Consider the following 21,758-nt stretch of genomic DNA (forward strand, 5'->3'; position numbering starts at 1 on the left):
CAGTTTCTCTAGCTCTTAATCAGTTACACACTCATCTCAGTCTCACAATGGTGCATGAGTTACCAAGGGTATTCAGGAGCCCAGCCAAAAGAAAACAGTGCAAATATTGCCAGTGATAAACAGGAGAATGAATTCCTTCTCTCTCACGTGCCCAGGAGCACTGATATAGTTTCGCCACGTCACATACTAACACTCCTCAACCTCCATCAGTTGAGATGAAATTTGGAATATGCATGTTTTATGTTTTTTTCTGTACTGAATATATAATTACTGCCTAGTAAGGCTGTTAAATGTTCAGTTAGGTTTTTTGAGTTATAATTTTTTATTGAAGTATAATTTTAAAATTTATTATATCTTTTCATTGAGATATAATTCACATTTCATAAAATTCACCCTTTTAAAGTATACATTTCAATGAGGTTTAGTATATTCACAAATTTGTGAAGCCATCAGTAGTTCTAGAACATTTTTATTGCCCCCCCGAAAAGAAACCCTGCACTCCTTATATTTTGACCTTGTGATAAAATGTTAATTTTATTTTCATTTATTTGGTTAAATTGTGGTAGCAAATTTTTGAAACCAAGAGAACTATATGTATGTATACACACACACACATACACATACATACATATATATTTTGTAATTACTATTACAATGGGTTTACTTAGCTTACTTTTTATGTTTATCTTATGCTTTACTATTTGCTCAAGGTTTTAACATACAACATACTCACACATACATACACATGCACACATTGATCTTGGTCACATTAGGGCTATTTGGGTCAGGTTGGAGATATCATTGCCATTGTAGCTTGAGGGAGAGACAGTGGGCATGGTGAAGGTAGAAATAACTATCTTTTGTTGAATACCTATTATTCCCCAGGCACTCTTTCTTAAAAATCTGTTTGAGGACATATGCTCGATTATCATCATCTTTATGTTACATGTGAGCAAATAGAGGCTAATGGAGTTTGTATAACTCATTATATCCCAAGGTAGCACAACGACCACGTAGTACAGTCCAAATTTGAACTCAGGCCTTCCGACTTTAGTGCATATGACCTTAACCACTGTGTGCTACCACCTACTGTTAGTTTAACAATCCTAACAGCACTTGATCGGTGCCGTACCATGTACTTTCACAAAGATCTCACTCCATTCTCTCAACAGTCCTGTTGGGTGGTGCCAGAGAAGAAGAGCCAGTTCCTATAGTTAAATGGTCACATAGCAAGGCCAGTGCAGACAAGCAGCTGGAATACAGGTATTTTGCCGGAGCTAGGGTAGCGGTGTGTTTCTCTACACCACACTGGGACTTCTAACAGTTATCTTAGGCTTCTGTTCCGGCTCTTATAATAACAATCCACTTTCTATCATGTTTGTTTGGAAGTGTGAATCTCTACATCAACACGAGGATAGCAAATATGACTTAACTTTTTTAGGTAGTCCCTGTGCTCAGGCAATGTTTATTGAATAAATGTGTAAGAAAATTTTAAAAAAGAGTTTGACCATGTAGTCATTTGAATATTTTAGTTCTAGACTTCCTTAAGTGTTGAAATATCAGTATTTTAGTGATGTTTGATGTTACCTTTGTTCTTTTTCTACATGTGTTTCAAAAAAGTAAACTTAATTTCACATACACTTTAAATAGAATGTTTTTTGCATATACCAGGAAATGTGATTACAAATACCTTTTGAAGAGGATGAGTGATAATTTGTACCTTTTGTAAGCAAACTGAATGAGAGTACTATTAGAAAGCTATGGATTGAAGCCTTCATTCATCAGAGAAAATCTGCGGCTCTGTGCCCTTCCTCTCAACCCAATTCCTTAGGTCCTCTGAATACAGCAGTGACCTGGGAGTTCTTGCATCTGCTCCTGGCTCCTGAGAAGGGTCCTGCCAACTCTGTATTGTCCTGTTGGATTTGCAGTCAGAAGTCTGAGGCTGGCAGGCACTGGGCAGGCAATGAGTTCTTTCCCTGTAAGTTGGGCACAAAAAGATCGGCATGGGAGCAGCCTCCTTTGAGACAGCTGCTCTGAGAGGACGCAATAAGCAGGGAGCAGCCAGAAATTCCTCCTAGCAGAGGGTGACTTGTGGGAGGAGTTCAGTTTGCCAAGTATTGTCGTTTGTTGAGAGAAGGTGTGTGCTCAAGGAGGAGTTTTAACCTGGAGGATCATTAACTCTTTTAGTCAGCTGAGGAGGTGCGGTGGCTCAGTGGCTCGGCGAGTTGGGGTTCGTCCTGGAAGCATCTGCCCGGCAAGGTCAGGAAGGAGGTGTGGAATCACTTTTTCATGGGACACTTTGAGAAGGGCCAGCACGCTCTGCTCAATGAAGGAGAAGAGAATGAGATGGTAAGATTCTAGCCACATTCCCTTCTTCCCATCCCACTCCTCAGCCTGCGAGACACACACACACACACACACACACCACACACACACCACACACCACACACACAGACTTCTCTGCAATTTCACTCTGGCATTACATGAGAAAAGGTCATGTTTAAGAAATCTCTGTATCCTGTAAATATAACCTCTGACAGCAGAAATTTGCCAGAATGAAAATATTGTATTTATCTTGTCAATAATGTTTTCTTTTGAAAGAAAACAGAGAGGAGAGAAGCACCGTGCCACTTTATGATTCTTGTTTGAGCCTCAGTGGTATAGCCAGTTCCGTTCCAAACACCGAACAATGTTAGGAAATCCCTAATGTGAGCAGCAGGGTATTCCCTGATAGGAAGAAGCAGAAGTGCCACTAGGTCTTCAACCTTCTCTTCTCACATACCTTGTTCACTGAGTCTGTTGGGCAGGGAAGACATGCACTATTCACAATTATCAGCCTATACACATTTCTATTTTCTTCTAGAATTTTACTTTTGTGGCTTCCTCATTATAGAGATTGGTTACAGAAAACTTTCGGTAGTTTGTTATCTCCTTTGTTTTAGATGCACTCCTATCTCGAGAACTATAGGAAAATCCAAGATGACTCATGCTCAGGATGAACTTAAAACTGTATTTCTCAATGACAATGTAATCAAGAGAGAGTCAGAAATGTGTACCTCTGTTTAATAAGGTCTTTCTGCTGATTGTGTAAGCATAGTCTTTTATGCCAGTAATGATGTAATTAAAATGTTAAAATGTGATGCTCTCATTCAATAATAACATTTCGTCTTCCTGGAATTAATATGTAAATAACAAACCTGAAAGATATTTACTTAAAATGTTTTTCTTGGTTAATTGCTTTAGCCCTGACTATTAAATTCTTTGTTCCTAAACTGGTCTTTCAAGTCTAATCTGCTTACCTGTTCCTATAGCAACAACATTTTTTGGACTTTCAAGAGTAGATCCCTTCTGCTATCAAAGCTGAAAGAATTATAAAGAAGTAAAAGGCACATTAATTCAGGTGCCTTTCTTAACCATATCCTTTACTTCATTCAGATTTGACTGCCCAATGAATTGCCTTTAGCCCCTCCACAAATGTCACCAGAAATGACTTGCTAGCCCACACTGGATATCGTCTTTGTTTCTTTAAAGAGTTTTCTTTAGGAAGTGAATATTTCATTACTGTCGATATTAAGTTGAAAAGTTTATCTTCATCTTGAATACTCTTCACCAGAAGGCAGAGGCTCCTTCCTCTGAAACATTTTTTTTTTCTCTCTCTCTCATTTAGAAATACACTCACTCTTTTTCAGTACACCCCTTTCTGCTCTTGGACAATTTGTCTTTCAAGTGTCAATAAGAATCATTTATTTTCCAGAAGACGTTCATGGTTGTAGGGAAACTGTTACCTCTTCCCTAGCGTACATATTCCACCAAAGCAATTCATTAACAGTCCATCTTCATAACGGCACCATCAGATGCATGAGGAAGTCCACCTAGTTTCGTATGCAGCTGGAAGCCCAGTTAGCAGAGGGCTTTTAATATGGAAAGGGACACTGTGTTTTCTGGTGGGCAGTCATTTGGCCAGTACTCTCAGCAGAGGTGCAGCAATTAGTATGCACTCCTGAGCTCTCCATCCTCTTGTGCCTACAGAAACCTGGCCACCTGCCTGTTGCTGTGTCTGACGTTCTGTTCCTTTTTAACTCACTCCTCCATCCCTTGCCCAGAGCAGTAAACTTTAAAAATTATCAAACTATATGTATACATATATTCTACATATTTTGTAGTGATTTTTAGTATACACCGCATTTTCTTGGCCACTAGCTAATTTAGTTTTCATCACAACCCTATGAGGTAGATGCTGTGATTCTTACTTGAAAGATGAGGAAATTGATGCACACAGAATTTTCCGAAGGTTGCATCAACCAGTAAGTCCAGGCGCTGAGGCACCACACAGTGGTGTTTAAGTTGATAGTCTTTTGTCTCTGGACCTGAGCATAGCCCACTGATACCTCTTCCAGTTCTTCCAGAGAACATTGCACCCATAAGAAAACACATTTCCTTCCTTCATAAAACAAAGCTAAGGAGAACATCAACATCCAGTCTTCTTACATTCCTCAGGATCTGTTCTGTTATAGATAATTTGAGTTTCTATTTTCTTCAAGATAATTTGAGTATCTTAAATAAGCCTGTTTCCTCTGACTTCCAGGTCTAGAAATGTGTCACACCAAAGTGTTTAGGCTTGTGCTTTATAATATACTTTACTTGAAACTTTGCAAATGTAATTTCTCTTGTGGTGGAAATTACTTCACATTTCAAGAGAAAACAACATTCTAGGGTTTAGACTTCATGTCAAATAAAGAAGAAGAATATTCTGAGGGCTAAAGATGCCTAGGATTATCTTTCATTTTAGAGTTAAAAAACCAAAAACAGTCTGGGCGCGGTGGCTAATGCCTGTAATCCCAGCACTTTGGGAGACCAAGGCAGGTGGATCACGAGATCAAGAGATCGAGATCATCCTGGCCGACATGGTGAAACCCCATCTCTACTAAAAATACAAAAATTAGCTGGGCAGCCTGGTGTGCACCTGTAGTCCCAGCTACTTGGGAGGCTGAGGCAGGAGAATGGCGCGAACCCGGGAGACAGAGGTTGCAGTGAGCCGAGATTGCGCCACTGCACTCCAGCCTGGCGACAGAGAGAGACGCTGTCTCAAAAATAAGTAGATAAAAATAAATAAATAAATAAATAATAATAATAAACAAAAGCAAACAGGAGCTAAAAAGCAACCCTAGGTGACCTGAAAGTAATATCTTTAAGTGCGAAATGAGACAGGAGCCAAAGGAAGAAAGAGGCTTTTGGAGGGAGAAGGAAAGAAAGGTGAGAAAGTGCCCTTCAGGGAATGTTCACCTAAATGACTGCCTCAGAAAGGCTTTGAGGAGGAAACTCCTGGAGAGCACTGGGACAGGACAGGAGGCCTGGCTCTCACCGGCCTTGGGCTAGCTGCTTACCTGCTCTAGCCTCGGTTTTTATACCTGTAAAATAGGACTGGTCTTTCTTACCCCTACCAGACTCAGAGCTCTCATGAAGATCAGTGGGGATAATCCATATGAACGTGTTTTGAGAAGATACAGTTCTGGCAAAGTGTGAGCTGCTATTATCTAAATAAAGGTAGGAAGAGCCAGGGCCTTAGCAGTTAACCAATTGAATAAATACTACCCCATAAAAATGAGGTCATCTCTTGCCATTCAGTTATACCAAAAGGAATATGTACTTTTTTTTTATTTTCTTTTTTTTAGACAGAGTCTTGCCCTGTTGCCAGGCTGGAGTGCAGTGGCGTGATCTCAGCTCACTGCAACCTCTGCCTCCCGGGTGCAAGTGATTCTCCTGCCTCAGTCTCCTGAGTAGCTGGGGCTGCCAGTGCATGCCACCACGCCCAGCTAATTTTTGTATTTTTTTTTTTTTTTTTTTGGAGATGAAGTCTCGCTCTGTCGCCCAGGCTGGAGTGCGGTGGCCGGATCTCAGCTCACTGCAAGCTCCGCCTCCCGGGTTTATGCCATTCTCCTGCCTCAGCCTCCTGAGTAGCTGGGACTACAGGCGCCCGCCACCTCGCCTGGCTAGTTTTTTTGTATTTTTTAGTAGAGACGGGGTTTCACCGTGTTGGCCAGGATGGTCTCGATCTCTTGACCTTGTGATCCACCTGCCTCGGCCTCCCAAAGTACTGGGATTATGGGCATGAGCCGCTGCACCTGGCCAAGAATGTGTACTTTTATTCATAGGCCATAGAGACTACTTATAAATGGAGAGGAGCTGGGTTATATTCTACTTACCTTGTGCATACTTTGGGAAAACACCAACCTTTCAGCTTCCTTATTTGTGAAGTGTGAGTATGAGAATGCCTGGGAGCACAAATCTCTTTGAGTCGTGACGTTTTGTATTTCTATTTTGAAGGAATTTACAACCATTTCCTTATACCATGACTGAGCAAAGGTATCATATGGCTTAATTGATTCTAACATTGCTCTTTAGTTACACCTTAACACAGTCAATCTTTTGGGGAAGTGTTTTGTTCCAGTGAGACTTAAAAATTAATATCCCCTGATATTTTTCCCTAGGCCTTAACAAATAAGACCAAAAAAAAAACAAAAAACCCTTTGAATTCTTTTCTGATTATAAAGGTAATATATGTTTATTGTAAAATATTGCAATGACAAATAAGGATCTAAATAATGAAGTAAATATGCTTCATGAGTTTACCACCAGACATGTCAATAAGAAATGCAGGCTGGGCGCCGTGGCTCACGCCTGTAATCCCAGCACTTTGGGAGGCTGAGGTGTGCAGATTGCTTGAGCCCAGGAGTTTCAGACCAGCCTGGGCAACATAGTGAAACCCTGTCTACAAAAATACAAAAAAAGTGTCTGGGCGTGGTGATATGCACCTGTAGTCCCAGCTACTTGAGAGGCTCAGTGGGGAGGCTTGCTTTGGTCCAGGAGGTTGAGGCTGCAGTGAGCTGACATCGTATCACTGCAGTCAAGCTGGGGGGATAGAGTGAGACTGTCTCAAAACAAACAAACAAACAAACAAAAACCTAAAATTCACTTTCTATTTTGCTCTATCTTCATACTTATCTATACTTTTGAGATTATTTGCATCTAATTTATCTGTGTCATGGAAATACGAGGTAGTGGTATTACACAGCATGGTGCAACTGTATTTCTTTCCATTTCTTCCCAACTCCTAACTCAGTGACATCACATTAGTAGCTTGAAATAAATAATGTTGGTGACATTTATGCCACAGAAATCTGTAAATACTACAACGGGACTTCCACCCTGGCCCACCAGAAGGCCAGCTGTTAAATATTTACCAGGACATCACTATCTCCCTTTGTCCCCCTACATGTTAAAAAACAATATGAATATTGTTTTTGGATATCATCCATTTGTTTGCATCATGGCAAAACAAAATTATTGTATTGATTTAAAATTCATATTCTTAAAAAATACATACACATACTCATAAATATGTATTTTTTAATGTTAGTTTTTTCGGAGAAAGAGTCTCTGTCTGGGTTGGAGTGCAATGGTGTAATCGTAGCTCACCACAGCCTCAGTCTCCCAGGCACAGGTGATCCTCCCACATCAGCCTCCTGAGAAGCTAGGACCACGGGCGCATGCCACAATGCCTGGTTAATTTTCTAGTATTTTATGTAGAGATGGGGTTTCACCATGTTGCCCAGGCTGGTCTCAAACTCCTGGACCCAAGAGATCCACCTGCCTTGTCCTGCCAGAGTGCTGGAATTATAAGAGTGAGCCTCCACACCTGGTCAATATGTATTTTTTAACAAAAATGGAATGATTCTATCTCTACTTTAAAAAGAAGAACTAACCTTTCCATTATACCTACAAATGCCTTATGGATATATATATATATTTGATAATTAGAGTGTCACATAACTATGTCAATGTTCAAGTTGTGTTTGGATGAATTGTACTGTATCAGCAGGTTTCCCATGTTGCACGTGTATTATGTCTAATTTTTTTTTTTTTGGTTGTGATGAGCAACTTTGTACTTAGGTTTTTATTTATTTTTCAGATTATTTCCTTAAGATAAAGGCCTAGAATTATTATTACTGCCTTAAAGGGGGCATGCATTTTAAATTTGGATTAACACATCATGCCAAATTACCCTTCAGAAGTTGTAGTTGTACCAATTTATAATCAGACCAGCAATCTTTTTTGAGAATACTTGCTTTCTCCTCCATTCATGCCAACATTGAAAATTATCAGTCTTTTTAACTTTGGCTCATTCAGTATACAAAATCGATATTCTGTGGTTGTATTATTTTTACATTTCCTTGATTTGAAGCTGAACACATCTTTATATGTTTATTGGCATTTATATGTTTTCAACTAGAATCTCTTGATTTTGTAACTGGTATTATACCAACCAGCAGTGGGTAACTAAAAACTAGTAGTAGAAAAGCGCGATAAACTCTTTTTGGACTTCCGTGTCATGTTGGAGAACCTAGCAACGGACACGTAACGTGGCAGCGGGTGGTGTGTGGTCGTTGCCACATTGGGAGTCCTGTCATGCCTCCAGCAGCAGCTAGGAACATTTTTTTCCACCAATTATTTGGCTCACTTTGATAGCCAATGTTCGTCTTTTCTTCTCTAACACCCGGGAGCAAAAGCACCTCCCCCACCTCAATAGCCACTTGTTTATTATGCTCCATGAGCACCTCTGAGGCAGTTGCCCATGTTAACTAGTGACCCCACAGATCTCATAGTGGGGGAATTGTGTTCAGGCTGAGACATTTTGTCATTTGAAATGTTCAGGAAGCTGGGCCACTGGCCAAGTCTAATGTCTTTATTCTCGATTCATTGCTGCAGAACTCCCATGAAGTCAACTCATCTTTGATATAAATTTTAGAGGAGTGAAATTTAATTGCTTCTTGAAGACAGTGACCCTGCTCATTTCACATTTTCTTGGCTTCTCCTTTCCCCTTCCCATTACACTCAGAATTTAACACAGTGCCTGGCACAAAAACTCAGGGCATGATAGCATAATTGCAAGCTCCATTAACTGCAATTTTGCATTCTGAGAACAGGGAGGCAGCAGGGCTCAAAAGTAGGAGTGGTTTGAGTAATTTAAAAATAAACCTAGAAAATGTTATGTTATTTATTTGGAGTGGTCAATGGTTAATAGTCTCAGGATTTTATCAGTTAGTTCCTCTCTCCCCCAAGAATAAAAAAAGCTTATTCTTCCGAGTTAATTAGCCATATTATACTATTTTTCTATGAGATACTTTATCTTTTCATTCATTCATGTATAAACTCAACAAATATTTAAGAAACCTCTACTTTTTGCCAGGAGTCCTCTGTGCTAACTAAGGAGGAATTTGAAAGAATAGCAAATAGCTTCTGTTTTCAAGGAGCTCACAATCGAGTGGCAGTGCTGAGTACATAATTTGCAGGACCCAGTGCAAAGTGAAAATGAGGTGTCCCTTGTTCAACAATTATTAAGAATTTCAGGATGGTGATAGCAGAGCATTAAGCCAAGGGTAGGGACCTTCTGAGTGTAGGGCCCTTCTGAGCGTAGGGCCCTGTGTGACCGCACAGGTTGTGTGCCCATGAGGTTGTCCCTGCAAGTTGGGGACCCAGGGGTACAAATATAATGAAAGTGTGATATAACAGGTATCATTTTGAAAGCTATGCATACAGAGCTGTGGGAACACAGAAGAAGGAAAAATTCAGTCAAGGAAAACTTCAAGGGGAAAGGTGACATTTCATTTCCCTGGAGGTGGGAGTAAGATTTTGAAGAACTTCATAAGACATTCTAATGAATATCCTTTCCAATGATTCTCAAATATTGATCTGTAGAAACACACAAAATAGATTCCTAGGTCCCATTCTAGACCTACTAAATTTGAATCTTTGATGGTGGAGCTGGACTTGGTCAGAATGATTGTGATGCCAGCCTGGCTGACACAATGTGGAAGCCACTGGAAGTTTTGAAGCAGGGAGTAATATGGTAGGATACTTTAAAGGATGTTACATCATGGAGTGAGCAAAGTTGGTTGAAAGAGAGACCAGTGAGGAGGTATTTGAAATAGTCCAGGTGAGAGGAATAGGACTAAACTATATAGCCTTGTCAGAGAGGATGCTGAGTAAAAAGTAGATTTAATAGATATTTAGATGGTAGAATGATAATCCAAAGAATAATAATCCAAAGACTGGGAGGTAAGAAAGAAGAGGTAACAGGATGAGTAGTTATTAAGGATATCTCTAAGGTTCTTAGCTTGTCCAATGAGGAAAGATGATAATGCCATTTAATCCCCAAAAAAAAAGTAGGAACAAGTTGAGAGTAGGGATGGCAATAGTAAGAGCAAATACTTAAATGGCGATTGATCTGAGCCAAGTTCTGGACTAAGAACTTTGCACATAGTAATGTATTTAATCCTCTCAGCAACCCACTAAGGAATTATCATCTCTCTTTTATGAATACGAAAATTTAGGCATAGGGAGATTAAGTGACATTACCAGGTTCATTTGGCAAAGTAAATGGCAGGCTATGGCTTAAGTCCTTGCCTTAAATAATGGTTTGTTGCCTATTGTTTTTGTTAAATTTTGGATGTGCTACTTTAGTTGTTGATGGTAGAAAAAACATCAGGGTGTAATCCAAAGAAACACAACATTACCAGCATGACCAGCATGTTGTGTTGGTTAGACCAGCATGTTGTGTTGGTTCTAACATGATTTATTCTTACAACCCTAGAGCACTTCACCTCTCTTTAACATTGGCCTAGACCACTTCACCTCTCTTTAACATTGGCCTATTTACAAGGTGGAGATAATGTTACTCAAACACCAGGGTTTCAGTCTAGGTCCTGCTGCTGGCTGCATAGAAAGCCAATCACTGAGACAGCAAGTATTGCCAGGGAAGATGGATTTTATTTGGGTGCTGCCGCTGAGGAGGTGGCACTTCAGTCTCAAATCCATCTCCTGACTGACAACAATTGGGGTTTATGTAGCAGGAAAGGAATGTAACTATATTGGGTAAACAGGAATTAGGGAGGAGTAAGGAAATCATGAGGGATGAGGGACCTGGTTTCTCACTGTCTGAATGTGATGATCTGGTGAGTTTCAGTTACTTGATACTATTCAGGAGTCCTAGGGTGGGTTTCCTGAGGGAGGGCCAAATGTAAATTTTAATCTTCAAGACCTGGGTCAATTTTAGTATTTTTATTTTAAAAGACTGTAAAGATCACTTCTATGGGACAATTGGGCCAGTTTCAATAATAATTCCATAGTGGATTGAACCAGGGCTCGATACAGATGATTTCTTGGGGTCCTTTCCAAAGCGCGCGCGCACACACACACACACACACACACACACACACACACACACAATTCAAACCTTTTTAAAACAGATAAAACCACTGTGAAACATCTTAAGAAATTTAAGTAATAATTTGTTTTCAAAGTGCTGTGAGTTTTTTGGTCAATGAAAGAAAAACGTATCTGGAAACATTATATCAATGGGAACTGGCAATTTATGGCAGTTGTGTCAATTACTCATAAATAAAGAAATAAGGAGTAAATCTATTGGCCAATGATTAACCAATGCTGAACCGTATAGGGTCTTCAGGCCCATGGAAGACAGAGCACAGGAACTTGAGTTGGCACTTTGGTGAGGGAATTGGTCATTTGCTGATGGATCCAGAAGAGATTCATTTTGGGTGCCCATTTCAAGGCTGTGTAAAGACTAGACAGATTAGGTTGACTCAACTAATTGGCCAATAGCTACTTCTGAGTGCCCTTCATATAAACCTTGGTAAGCTGCCTGAAACCACAGGCTGGGTAGAATTGAAAGGCAGCTCAGAACACCATCTCCTCAACTTTTCCCTCAGCCTAAGGCTATTCTTATGGACAATGAGTACAGCTGTACCTGAAATGACCCCTCAGAGAAAGAATAGAGAGGAGGCCCAAATGTCCTGAATGCTTTCCAGAGAAATATAATGTTCCCAGGCCAGGACACTCTGATTTCAGTGGGTACACACGCAGAGCCCTGGCTGAAACTGTAATCACTTCAGCATTTCCAGAATCTGTTGCCTTATTTGGGGAACTATGGCTGAAGGATTTTGAAACTCTGGTACTCTAGTTTCAGAATCAGTACTTAGAAGATAATATTGTGAAAAATGATTAATGTTTTGAAGCCAGTTCTAAGACAATACTATCCAAGAATTAAGTTTGGGTAGATGGAGAGATCTGAGACTGTATCTTATTTCATGTTTATATTTAACATGTTACATTGACTTTATTTGATATATTTCTCATGAGATGAATTAAAATGTGTGCATGTATTACAAGAGTTTCTCTCTTCTCTCCTGACTCAAGTGGGTTGTTAACCTCAATCTTACAAAAGGAGGCACTGAGAAACCATATAATTTACCCAAATCTGGCATCTAAGAAGCAGCAAAAACAGAACTTAAGCGTAGGCAGATTGACTTCAAACCTTCTGCTCATAACTCAGTGTACTTTATGCTTTTGATGTAGCCTGTTATTACTAATACAAGTACTAGTACTGCTGCACAAGCCCCACACAGTACTCATTAGTTTAGCAGTTATTTTATACTTTGGGCTTATTTTGAACTTGTGAGAAACAAAACCTCCAGATCTGTTTTTGTACAAGTCTTAAATCTCTGATCTTTTGGGCATAGACGTGATGAGGATCACAGGTGTTGAAATCAAAACATCTGGATACACCTTCAGTTTTTAGTCATCTATGCATGCCTGTATTGCAGAAGTGGTGTCTCTTTGTGCTCCTATTCCTCTCCCAGTGGTATCCTCCTGGGCGCATGACTCTGCTAGGCTTGTAGTAGAGGTAGATAGGGTTATCTGTTGCACTTGTCCAGACTTAGTCTTAGCCAATCCCTTTGTATCTTAGCTTCGGGGAGTAGTGCTTTCTCAATATTCGTATTCTCCCTCTCTGTGGCAGCCAAATCTGTCTTATACTTGTAGTTTTCTTGGGTAAGACTTTCTTCTCCTCCACTAGCTATTAATTGCATTTGATTTTAATGTAGAATCCTGGTTTCAGAATAGTCAATGGTAAAAGTTTTTGCCTTTAACCTTCATCCAGCCTCAATTGATTTTTGCTTGTGTCCTGGCAGATGATTTCTTACACAGAAGTAATTGGCTTTTGCCAATTACTATCTCATTCCAGAAGTTTAAATAGTAGGAGAGAAGAGTCCAGAGAAGTAAGAGGGAATTTGAGCCTGTCTCCTGGAGCCATTAGTTGCCTCTTTCAGACCTATGTTGCCAAAGGGAGCTCTCTCTGATGTCCTCCTCTGCCCCCAGTCTGTCTGATGAGCACCAACTGATGCTTGGGAAGAAGAGTTTCTGAGTGGATGCCAGCCCCTTTCTGAGTCTCAGACTTTTAGATATTCAAGCTAAACTGATGTTGTAGTCCAAACTTGGCGTTTATAAATTTGTTAAAATTTTAGCTAATTTCTTCTTATCACTTGTATGGCCAACATCACTTTCTCTCATGAGCTGCAAAAGGTAAAAACATTGTTTTAACCTGTTTCTTTTTGAAAGAACTTGTTCTTTGGAATTTGGTTTACTTGATTGCCTTGAAACCTTAGCTATCTGATGGGTTCAAGAAAATTTATGACTTTGTGGGTTATCTCAATTTTTTCCTGGTTGTTAGGGTGAGTGTGATGTTCTTTGTAGCATTCTACATTCAGAAGCAAAAATCCTCAAGAAAGACCTTTTAAAATCAGATGAACTATGTGTTAATGATTGTCCTAACCAGTTGGTTAAGAGTATATGATGCTGGTTTGGCAAGATTTGTTTAGTGTTGCTTACTTACTCTTAGTGATTTCTGCATTCTTTTCCATGTGCCCATTTGCCAATGGGGTTGTTTGTTTCTTGTAAAGGTTCAAGTTTCCTTATAGTTTCTGGATATTAGACCTTTGTCAGATAGATTGCAGAAATTTTCACTCAATCTGTAAATTGTGTGTTCACTCTGATGATAGTTTCTTTTGTTGTGCAGAAGCTCTTTAGCTTAATTAGTTCCCATTTATGAATTTTTGCTTTTGTTGCAATTGCTTTTGAAGTTTTTGTCATGAAATCTTTGCCTGTATCTATATTTTGAATGGTATTGCCTAGATTTTCTTCTAGGATTTTTATAGTTTTGGGTTTTACATTTAAGTCTTTAATCCACACTGAGTTAATTTTTGTATAAAGTGTAAGGACAGGGTCCAGTTTCAATTTTCTGCATATGGCTAGCCAGTTTTCCCAGCACCATTTATTAAGTAGGGAATCCCTTCCCCATTGCTTGTTTTTGTCGGGTTTGTCAAAGATCAGGTGGACATAGATGTGTGGTGTACTTCCTGAGATCTCTATTCTGTTTCATTGGTCTATGTGTCTGTTTTTGTACCAGTACCATGCTGTTTTGGTTACTGTAGACTTGTGGTATAGTTTGAAGTCAGGTAACCTGATGCCTCCAGCTTTGTTCTTTTTGCTTAGGATTGTCTTGGCTATGTGGACTCTTTTTTTTTTTTTTGGTACCATATGAATATTAAAGTAGTTTTTTCTAATTCTATGAAGAATGTCAATGGCAATTTAATGGGAATAGCATTGAATCTATAAATTACTTTGGGCAGTATGGGCATTTTCACGATATTGATTCCTCCTATCCACGAGCATGGAATGTTTTTCCATTTGCTTGTGTCCTCTCTTATTTCCTTGAGCAGAGTTTTGTAATTCTCCTTGAAGAGATTCTTCACTTCCCTTGTTAGCTGTATTCTTAAATATTTTATTCTCTTAGTAGCAGTTGTGAATGGGAGTTCGTGATTTGGCTTTCTGCTTGTCTATTGTTGCTGTATAGGAATGCTTTTGATTTTTGCACATTGATTTTGCATCCTGAGACTTTGCTGAAGTTGCTTATTAGGTTGAGAAGCTTTTGGGCTGAGATGATGGGGTTTTCTAGATATAGGATCATGCCATCTGCAAGCAGACACAGTTTGACTTCCTCTTTTCCTATTTGAATACCCTTTATTTCTTTCTCTTGCCTGATTGCCATGGACAGAACTTCCAAGCTGGGTTTTATTGTTATACTTCACAGGGAGCCCTCTGATAACTCTAGGATTACACATCCCTAGGTACCACTTCAGTGGAAAAAAGAACTTGCCTTTCTTTCAGTAGTCTTAGCCAAATACTCTTTCTTCTCACTGGCTCGGACTGGATCATTTTTGCTTTTTAAATTTATTTGTGTGGCCATCAGAATACCAAACTTGTCATCACAAGCTCTCTCCTGGAGTTAGAGTCAGAGTCAACTCTGCATGAAGCACCACGGCTACAAATAGCAAAGGGTGTGGTTTGCCAGAAGAATATTGGGGTATTGGATACTGTTACTTGGAGTGAGAAAAATGGGGTGGGGTGGGCCAAACAAACAAACAAACAAACAGAATTTCCAATCTGATGGTCAATATATAATCAGTGAACTAACTGAAAAAACAGTGTTTAAAGTTTTCAGGTCCCTGAAGGTGATTTTTTTTTGTCAGAGATAATATCTCTGTGAAATGGTCTGTGAGCGGGTTAATAATCTGTAAGAAATAATCACAGATAAATGGTCTGCGAGCAGGTTAATAATCTGTGAGAAATAATCACACATAAGTAATCTGTGAGCAGATAATATCTTTGTAAAATAATCTGTGAGCGGGTAGAAAAAGGCTTTTCAAAAAACATATTATTTATTTTTCTGATTTTAAAAGTGAAACATGTTCAATGAATAAAATGTATAAAATATAGAAAATTATAATGTAAAAGAAGAACCACAATGATGCCGTCACCCACGGCAAATACCATTAGTATTTTGCTTGATATATTTACCTTCCACTCTTATTTTGTTTGCGTTCCACCTTTTTTTCCAATTAAATTTAACATCATACTGCATGATTCTGTGTTGTTTCTCTTCATATATAATTACGTATATTTCCCTCATGTTATTAAAATCTTAATAAACATTCTTTTAAAGGCTATATAATAGTATTTAATAATTGCCCTGCTGATATACATTGATTGCCTTCTATTTGCATTACTAGTAATATTGCAGTGAACATTTCTGTGTATAAATCTTGTCTTGTGTTTTGTATAAGCTAGAAGGTTTTTTGTTGTTGTTGTTGTTGTTGTGTTTTGTTTGTTTGTTTGTTTTTGGCAGAGAGCCTTAGTGACCTAAAATCCTACCCTTTGGGGGTCTACACATTTGTGAGGCCAGTTCGGCTTTCAATACTCCTCTCAGGAATAGAGATCTAAGGTGGAGCTCATCTCTTCATTAGTGGCTCAGTTGTCATGAGGGATGTGGTTTTGATGCGTAGAATTGCCACATTTGCCGTTCACCATCACAGAGAAGTATGAGGAAGAACTATGTGACAGACAAGTCATGAAGCTTCTCTTTGTTCAAGGAATCTCCAAGAAAGGCAGTATGTTATTTAAAGGATCAATTCTGACCAAGTGGAACATGTTACAGGGTGAATAGGCTCCAGCAACAGACCGCGGTGCTTCATATTTCATTTCAGAAATTTCCCATGTACCTTCACCCTGCTGTTCCTACCCTATGAGGAATAAATAAAAGTGAAAATTCGTATTACCTTGGTGTCAGATTCTATCTTCTATGGCCACAATTGTAGTACTTGTTCTTTAATAAAGGCTTGATTGTGGAGGCTTTCAACCTTATGGGGAGATAAATCCAATTATCTTCCTTCTGAACTTTTATACAAGGTCTCAGTGCAGGAAAAAAAATTAATTTTGAGCTTTAACAACATTGAAATATTGCCCATAGAGTGTCCATGTATAAAGTAAGTGGCCAACTGAAAATAGCAAAAAAATAGCAAATATGCCTAATAATAATAATAGTTAACATTTATTGCCTAATTACTAAGTCCTATACCCATGGCTAAGCGTTTTCGTGTGATACTTTATTTTCAATTCACAATAACCCCATTAAGTAGGCACTATCACTACAGGTGCAAAGACTAAATGTTTCTGTTGTGTTCCATGTGAGCAGGTATATGCAAACCCATCTCCAAAGGCTCAGGGTGCTGAGAGGCTGAAGAAAGAAGCTGACAAACCCAGTTTCTCAGAAAGAAATGTTTAATAGGGACTTAGGCACAGAAGCGATGTCTTAGGCAGCTGTGAGTTGGTGGATTCCTGAGCCCTCCAGAAAGTACTCTTTATCCAGCCAGCTTTTAGGGTAGAGCATGTATCTTGTCTCAGACCCTTTTGTGAAACTCATGGCCACTAGGGAAGTTAGATAAGCATCTTTATGAGAAATTGTCCATGCCACAGGCATAGTTTCTTGACCTTGCTGCAGGAACGCATTGGTAGATAGGCGTCAAACTGGCCACTGTGGTGGTTTCGCTTCAAGATGGTGTTACTCTTGCCATGAACAGGTTGTGTTCCTGCATGTCGTTTCTTGATGGCAGGGGTCTGCAAACTGTGGTTCATGGAGAAATAGGGCCCACTGACTTTTTGTAAAATTTCGTTGAAAACTAGCCACCTATGGCTGGGCACCATGGCTCACGGCTGTAATCCCAGCACTTTGGGAGGCGGATCACCTGAGGCTGGGAGTTCCAGACTAGCCTGACCAACATGGAGAAACCCTGTCTCTACTAAAAATACAAAATTAGCTGGGCGTGGTGGTGCATGCCTGTAATCACAGCTACTCGGGAGGCTGAGGCAGGAGAATCACTTGAACCTGGCAGGCGGAGGAGGCGGTGCTCCAGCCTGGGGCACAAGACCGAAACTCCATCTCAAAAAAAAAAAAAAAAGAAAGAAAAAGAAAAAGAAAGAAAAACAGCCACCTACATTTGTTTGCATATTGCTTCTGCCTGCTTTTGCAGCAGATCAGAGTAGTTGTGAGAGACAATACGGCCCGCAAAGCTTAAAATATTTTCTATCTGGCACATTACAGAAAATGTTGATTCCTGCTCCATTTCCTTCTTGGTCTCATATTGTTAATATTGTTGTTATTATTATTATTAACCTTTCCTTTATTGCCCCTAGTAAAATGTTACTTATTAGAATTGTCCAAGAGCTTTCATCCACAAGCGCTGAAAGGGCCTGGGCTGAGTGGCATTTAAGGATTTGCACAGGCTGTCAGTGAAGTCAATAGATATTTACAAGCTACTATGGCCCTGTTTAAAGCCTAGGTTTGTTTTTTTTTTTAATGTGTGGATTCTTCCATTAACAATTAATTTTGTGTGATGAGCTTTCCCTTGCCTGCCCTCTGTTTTTTCCATCTCCAAATAGATGTAGAGCTGTAGGATCTGTGTGATTTGGTTACTCACCTTGTCTTCATTTTGAGGTCATGTGGACCCTTACCTAACCAGTATAAACATTTTTGTCCAGACCTGTAAGAAGTTTCACTTGCTGGAAATAGTGCAGCCATTTATAACCAAGAGCCAGTGGATCCTTAGGCTTTCAAAAGTGTTGAATTTCAGATATAAAAAATCACTTGGAGATACCTACTCCAGCTCATTTATTTCTTAAAAAAGATATTTGGAGATCCACATGCAGTTGTAAGAAATAATACAGGGAGATTCGGAGTACCCTTTACCCAGTTTCCCCCATTGGCAATGTCTTGCAAAACTACATACAATATCACAATCAGGACAGTGCTTTGATACAGTCAAGACACAGAATGTTTCCATCATCACGAGGAAACTTCGTTTTGTTTTTTTATAGCTACGTCTCTTTCCTTCCCACCTGTATCTCCTCCTTAAGTCCCAATAACCATCTACTTTCTATTTCTATAATTTTGTTGTTTCAAGAATGTTGCATAAATGTAATTGTACAGTACGTAACCTTTAACGTTGGCTTTTTTTTTTTTTTTTCCCCAGCATAATCCTTTGGAAATTGATCTGGGTTGTTTTGTGTATGGATAGTTTGTTCCTTTTCATTCCTGAGTAGTATTCCATGGTGCTGTGGTTGATTTAACCATTCACTCATTGCAGGACATCTTTTCGGCTGTTTCCAGGTGTGGTTTACAGATGTTTTCTCTCATTCAGTAGTTTTTCTTTTCCTCTTCTCAGTAGGCTCTTCCACAAAGCAAAGTTTTAATTTTGACAAAGTCCAATTTGTCAATTTTTCCTTTTATGGATAACACTTTTCATGTCTTTTGCCCCTAAGATGTTTTCAAGTCTAGGAACTCTTTGCCTAGCCATACATCCTGAGATTTTCTCCAACATTTCTTCTTAAAGTTTTATGTTTTATATTTAAATGTATGATCCATTATGAGTTAATATTTCTGTAAGATATAAGACTTGGGTTGAGGGTATTTTTGCCTATGGATATCCAATTGCTTGATCACTATTTGTTGAAAAGTCTATTTTTTCTTGCTTTTGCATATGTGTCTGAAGGGGTGGCCTGCCCCTCCACACCTGTGGGCATTTCTCGTTAGGTGGAACGAGAGACTTGAGAAAAGAAATGAGACACAGAGACAAAGTATAGAGAAAGAAAAAGTGGGCCCAGGGGACCAGCGCTCAGCTTACGGAGGACCCACGCCGGCACCAGTCTCTGAGTTCCCTTAGTATTTATTGATAATTATCTTTACCATCTTAAAGATAAGGGAGTGGCTGGACAATAGGATCATTGTAGGGAGGAAATCAGCAGTAAGACATATGAACAAAAATCTCTGTGACATGAATAAGTTTAAAGGAAAATGCTGTGCCTTGAGATGCATATGCAAACATCTCCATAAACCTTTTAGCAGCATTGTTTCAGCCTATCACATGGGGAGAAACCTTGGACAATACCTAGTTTTCCTAGGCAGAGGTCCCTGCGACCTTTGGCCGTGTACATGTCCCTGTGTAGTTGAAATTAAGAGAATGGTGACGACTTTTAACCAGCAAGCTGCCTTCAGGCACTTGTTTAACAAAGACACATCCTGCACAGCCCAAAATCCATTAAACCTTGAGTCACCACAGCACATGTCTCTTGCAAGGACAAGGTTGGGGGTAGGGTCACAGATTAACAGCATCTCAAATACAGAACAAAATGGAGTCTCTTGTGTCTACTTCTTTCTATATAGACACAGTTACAGGCTGATCTCTCTTTCTTTTCCCCACGTGTGTCAAAAATCAGTTGGGTGTATCTGTGTATGTCTGTTTCTCAGTTTTCTCTTCTACTCCATTAGTCTATGTGCCAATGCCATATAGTCTGGATTATGGTACAGTTATATGGTAAGTATTGAAATCGGGTGGACTGATTGTTTTCACTTCGTTATTTTTCAAAATTGTCTGAGCTATTATAGTTTACCGACTTTTTAATATAAATTTTAGGATTATCCTGTTTATATACAGAAAAATCTTACTGGGATTTTGATAGGTATTGCATTGAATCTGGATATCAATTTGACAAAAATTAAAATCTTTACTATGTTGAGCTTTCCAAACCATAAGCATGGTATCTCTCTCTGTTTGTTTAGATCTTCCTTCATTTTTTTCATAAGCTTTTTATAGTTTTTGGCATATAAGTTCTGTAAGTGTTTTGTTAAATTTGCATGTATTGTTCATTTCTTTTGAGTGATTGTAGTCATATTTTAAATTTCAGTACCCATATGTTTACTACCAGGATATAGAAATACAATTAATTTATGTATGTCCATGTCGTATCCTGTGACTGCTAAAATCACTCATTAATTCTAGGAGATTGCTTTTGGTAGATTTTGGGGTATTTTCTACAGAGAAATGATATTATATGTAAACAGAGTAAGTTTTATTTCTGTATGCCTTTTATTTCCTTTTCTTGTCTAGCCTTAAATTCTAGAACAATGTTGAGTAAAAGTAGTGAGAGTGGACATTCTTGTCTTGTTCCTGATATTACGGGGAATAAATTCAGTTTTTCACCGTTACATATGTTACTGTAAGTTTTTTAAAATGCTCCTTATTAAGTTGACAAAATTCTCTTATTTATATTTTTAAGAGTTTTAAAATCATGAATGGGTATGAATTTTTGTCAAATGTTTTTTCTACTTTGGTATGATCATGTGATTTTTTCTTCTTTAGTCTGTTAACATGGTGGTCTGCTAAATCAATGATGATTAATTTTTCTGTGTGTGTGGTTGAAGCAGCTTTGCATCCCTGAATTAAACCCTACTTAGTAATGGCATATAAGCGTTTTCACATGTTGCTGAATTATATTTGCTAAGTATTTTGTTAAGGAAATTTGCTTCTATATTCCTGATGGATGTTGGTCTATACTTTTTGTTTTTTTACTGTCTTTGTCTTATTTTGTTATCAGAATAATGCTAGCTTCATAAGCTGAATTGGAAAATAGTCCATCCTCTTCTACTTTCTGGAGGAGATGGCATAGTAATAATATTATTTTTTCTTTCAATACTTGGTAGACTTTGTTTTCAGTGGAACTATCTAGGCCCAGAGATTTCTTCTTTGAAAATTTAGGAAGTACAAACTCAATTTTCTTAATAGTAATAGGATTAATCAGATTATCTATTTCACGTTGAGTGGGAGTTGTAATAGTTTGTGTTTTTCAAGCAACTGGTTTATTTTATCTAAGTTGTCAAATTTATATGTGTAGAGTTGTTCATGATCTTTGCTTATTCTTTTCTTGTTTTTAAATTTTATAATATTGGTGATTTGTCTCTTCTCTTTTTTTTCTCAGTCTTGCCAGTAGTTTGTCAATATTACTGATCTTTTAAAATATCAGTTTGATTTTCTATTCACAATTGCATTGATTTCTGTTTTTATCTTTATTATTTTCTTTGATCTGCTCACCTTGGGCTATTTTGCTCTTCTTCTAGGTTCTTGAGAGGGGAACTTAGATTATTGTATCGGAAACTTCATTTTTTCTAATATATG

At 38.7% G+C, this 21,758-nt stretch overlaps 1 protein-coding gene across 4 annotated transcripts in view; it reads left to right on the plus strand.

The window, feature by feature from the left end:
- Positions 1 to 1,779: 1,779 nt before the first annotated feature.
- The window catches only part of LOC105470832 (ATPase 13A4), a 169,874-nt gene continuing 149,895 nt past the window's right edge, over positions 1,780 to 21,758 (plus strand). For 2 of the 4 annotated variants that reach the window (XM_071090645.1, XM_071090647.1), the window contains exons 1-2: positions 1,789 to 1,978; positions 2,188 to 2,349. In XM_071090645.1, the coding sequence (XP_070946746.1) occupies positions 1,964 to 1,978; positions 2,188 to 2,349 (177 nt within the window). In that variant the 5' untranslated portion in view covers positions 1,789 to 1,963. The other 2 variants (XM_071090649.1, XM_071090646.1) reach the window with 2 other exon arrangements.

Source organism: Macaca nemestrina, chromosome 2 (genome assembly GCF_043159975.1).
Source record: "Macaca nemestrina isolate mMacNem1 chromosome 2, mMacNem.hap1, whole genome shotgun sequence".
NCBI lineage: Eukaryota > Metazoa > Chordata > Mammalia > Primates > Cercopithecidae > Macaca > Macaca nemestrina.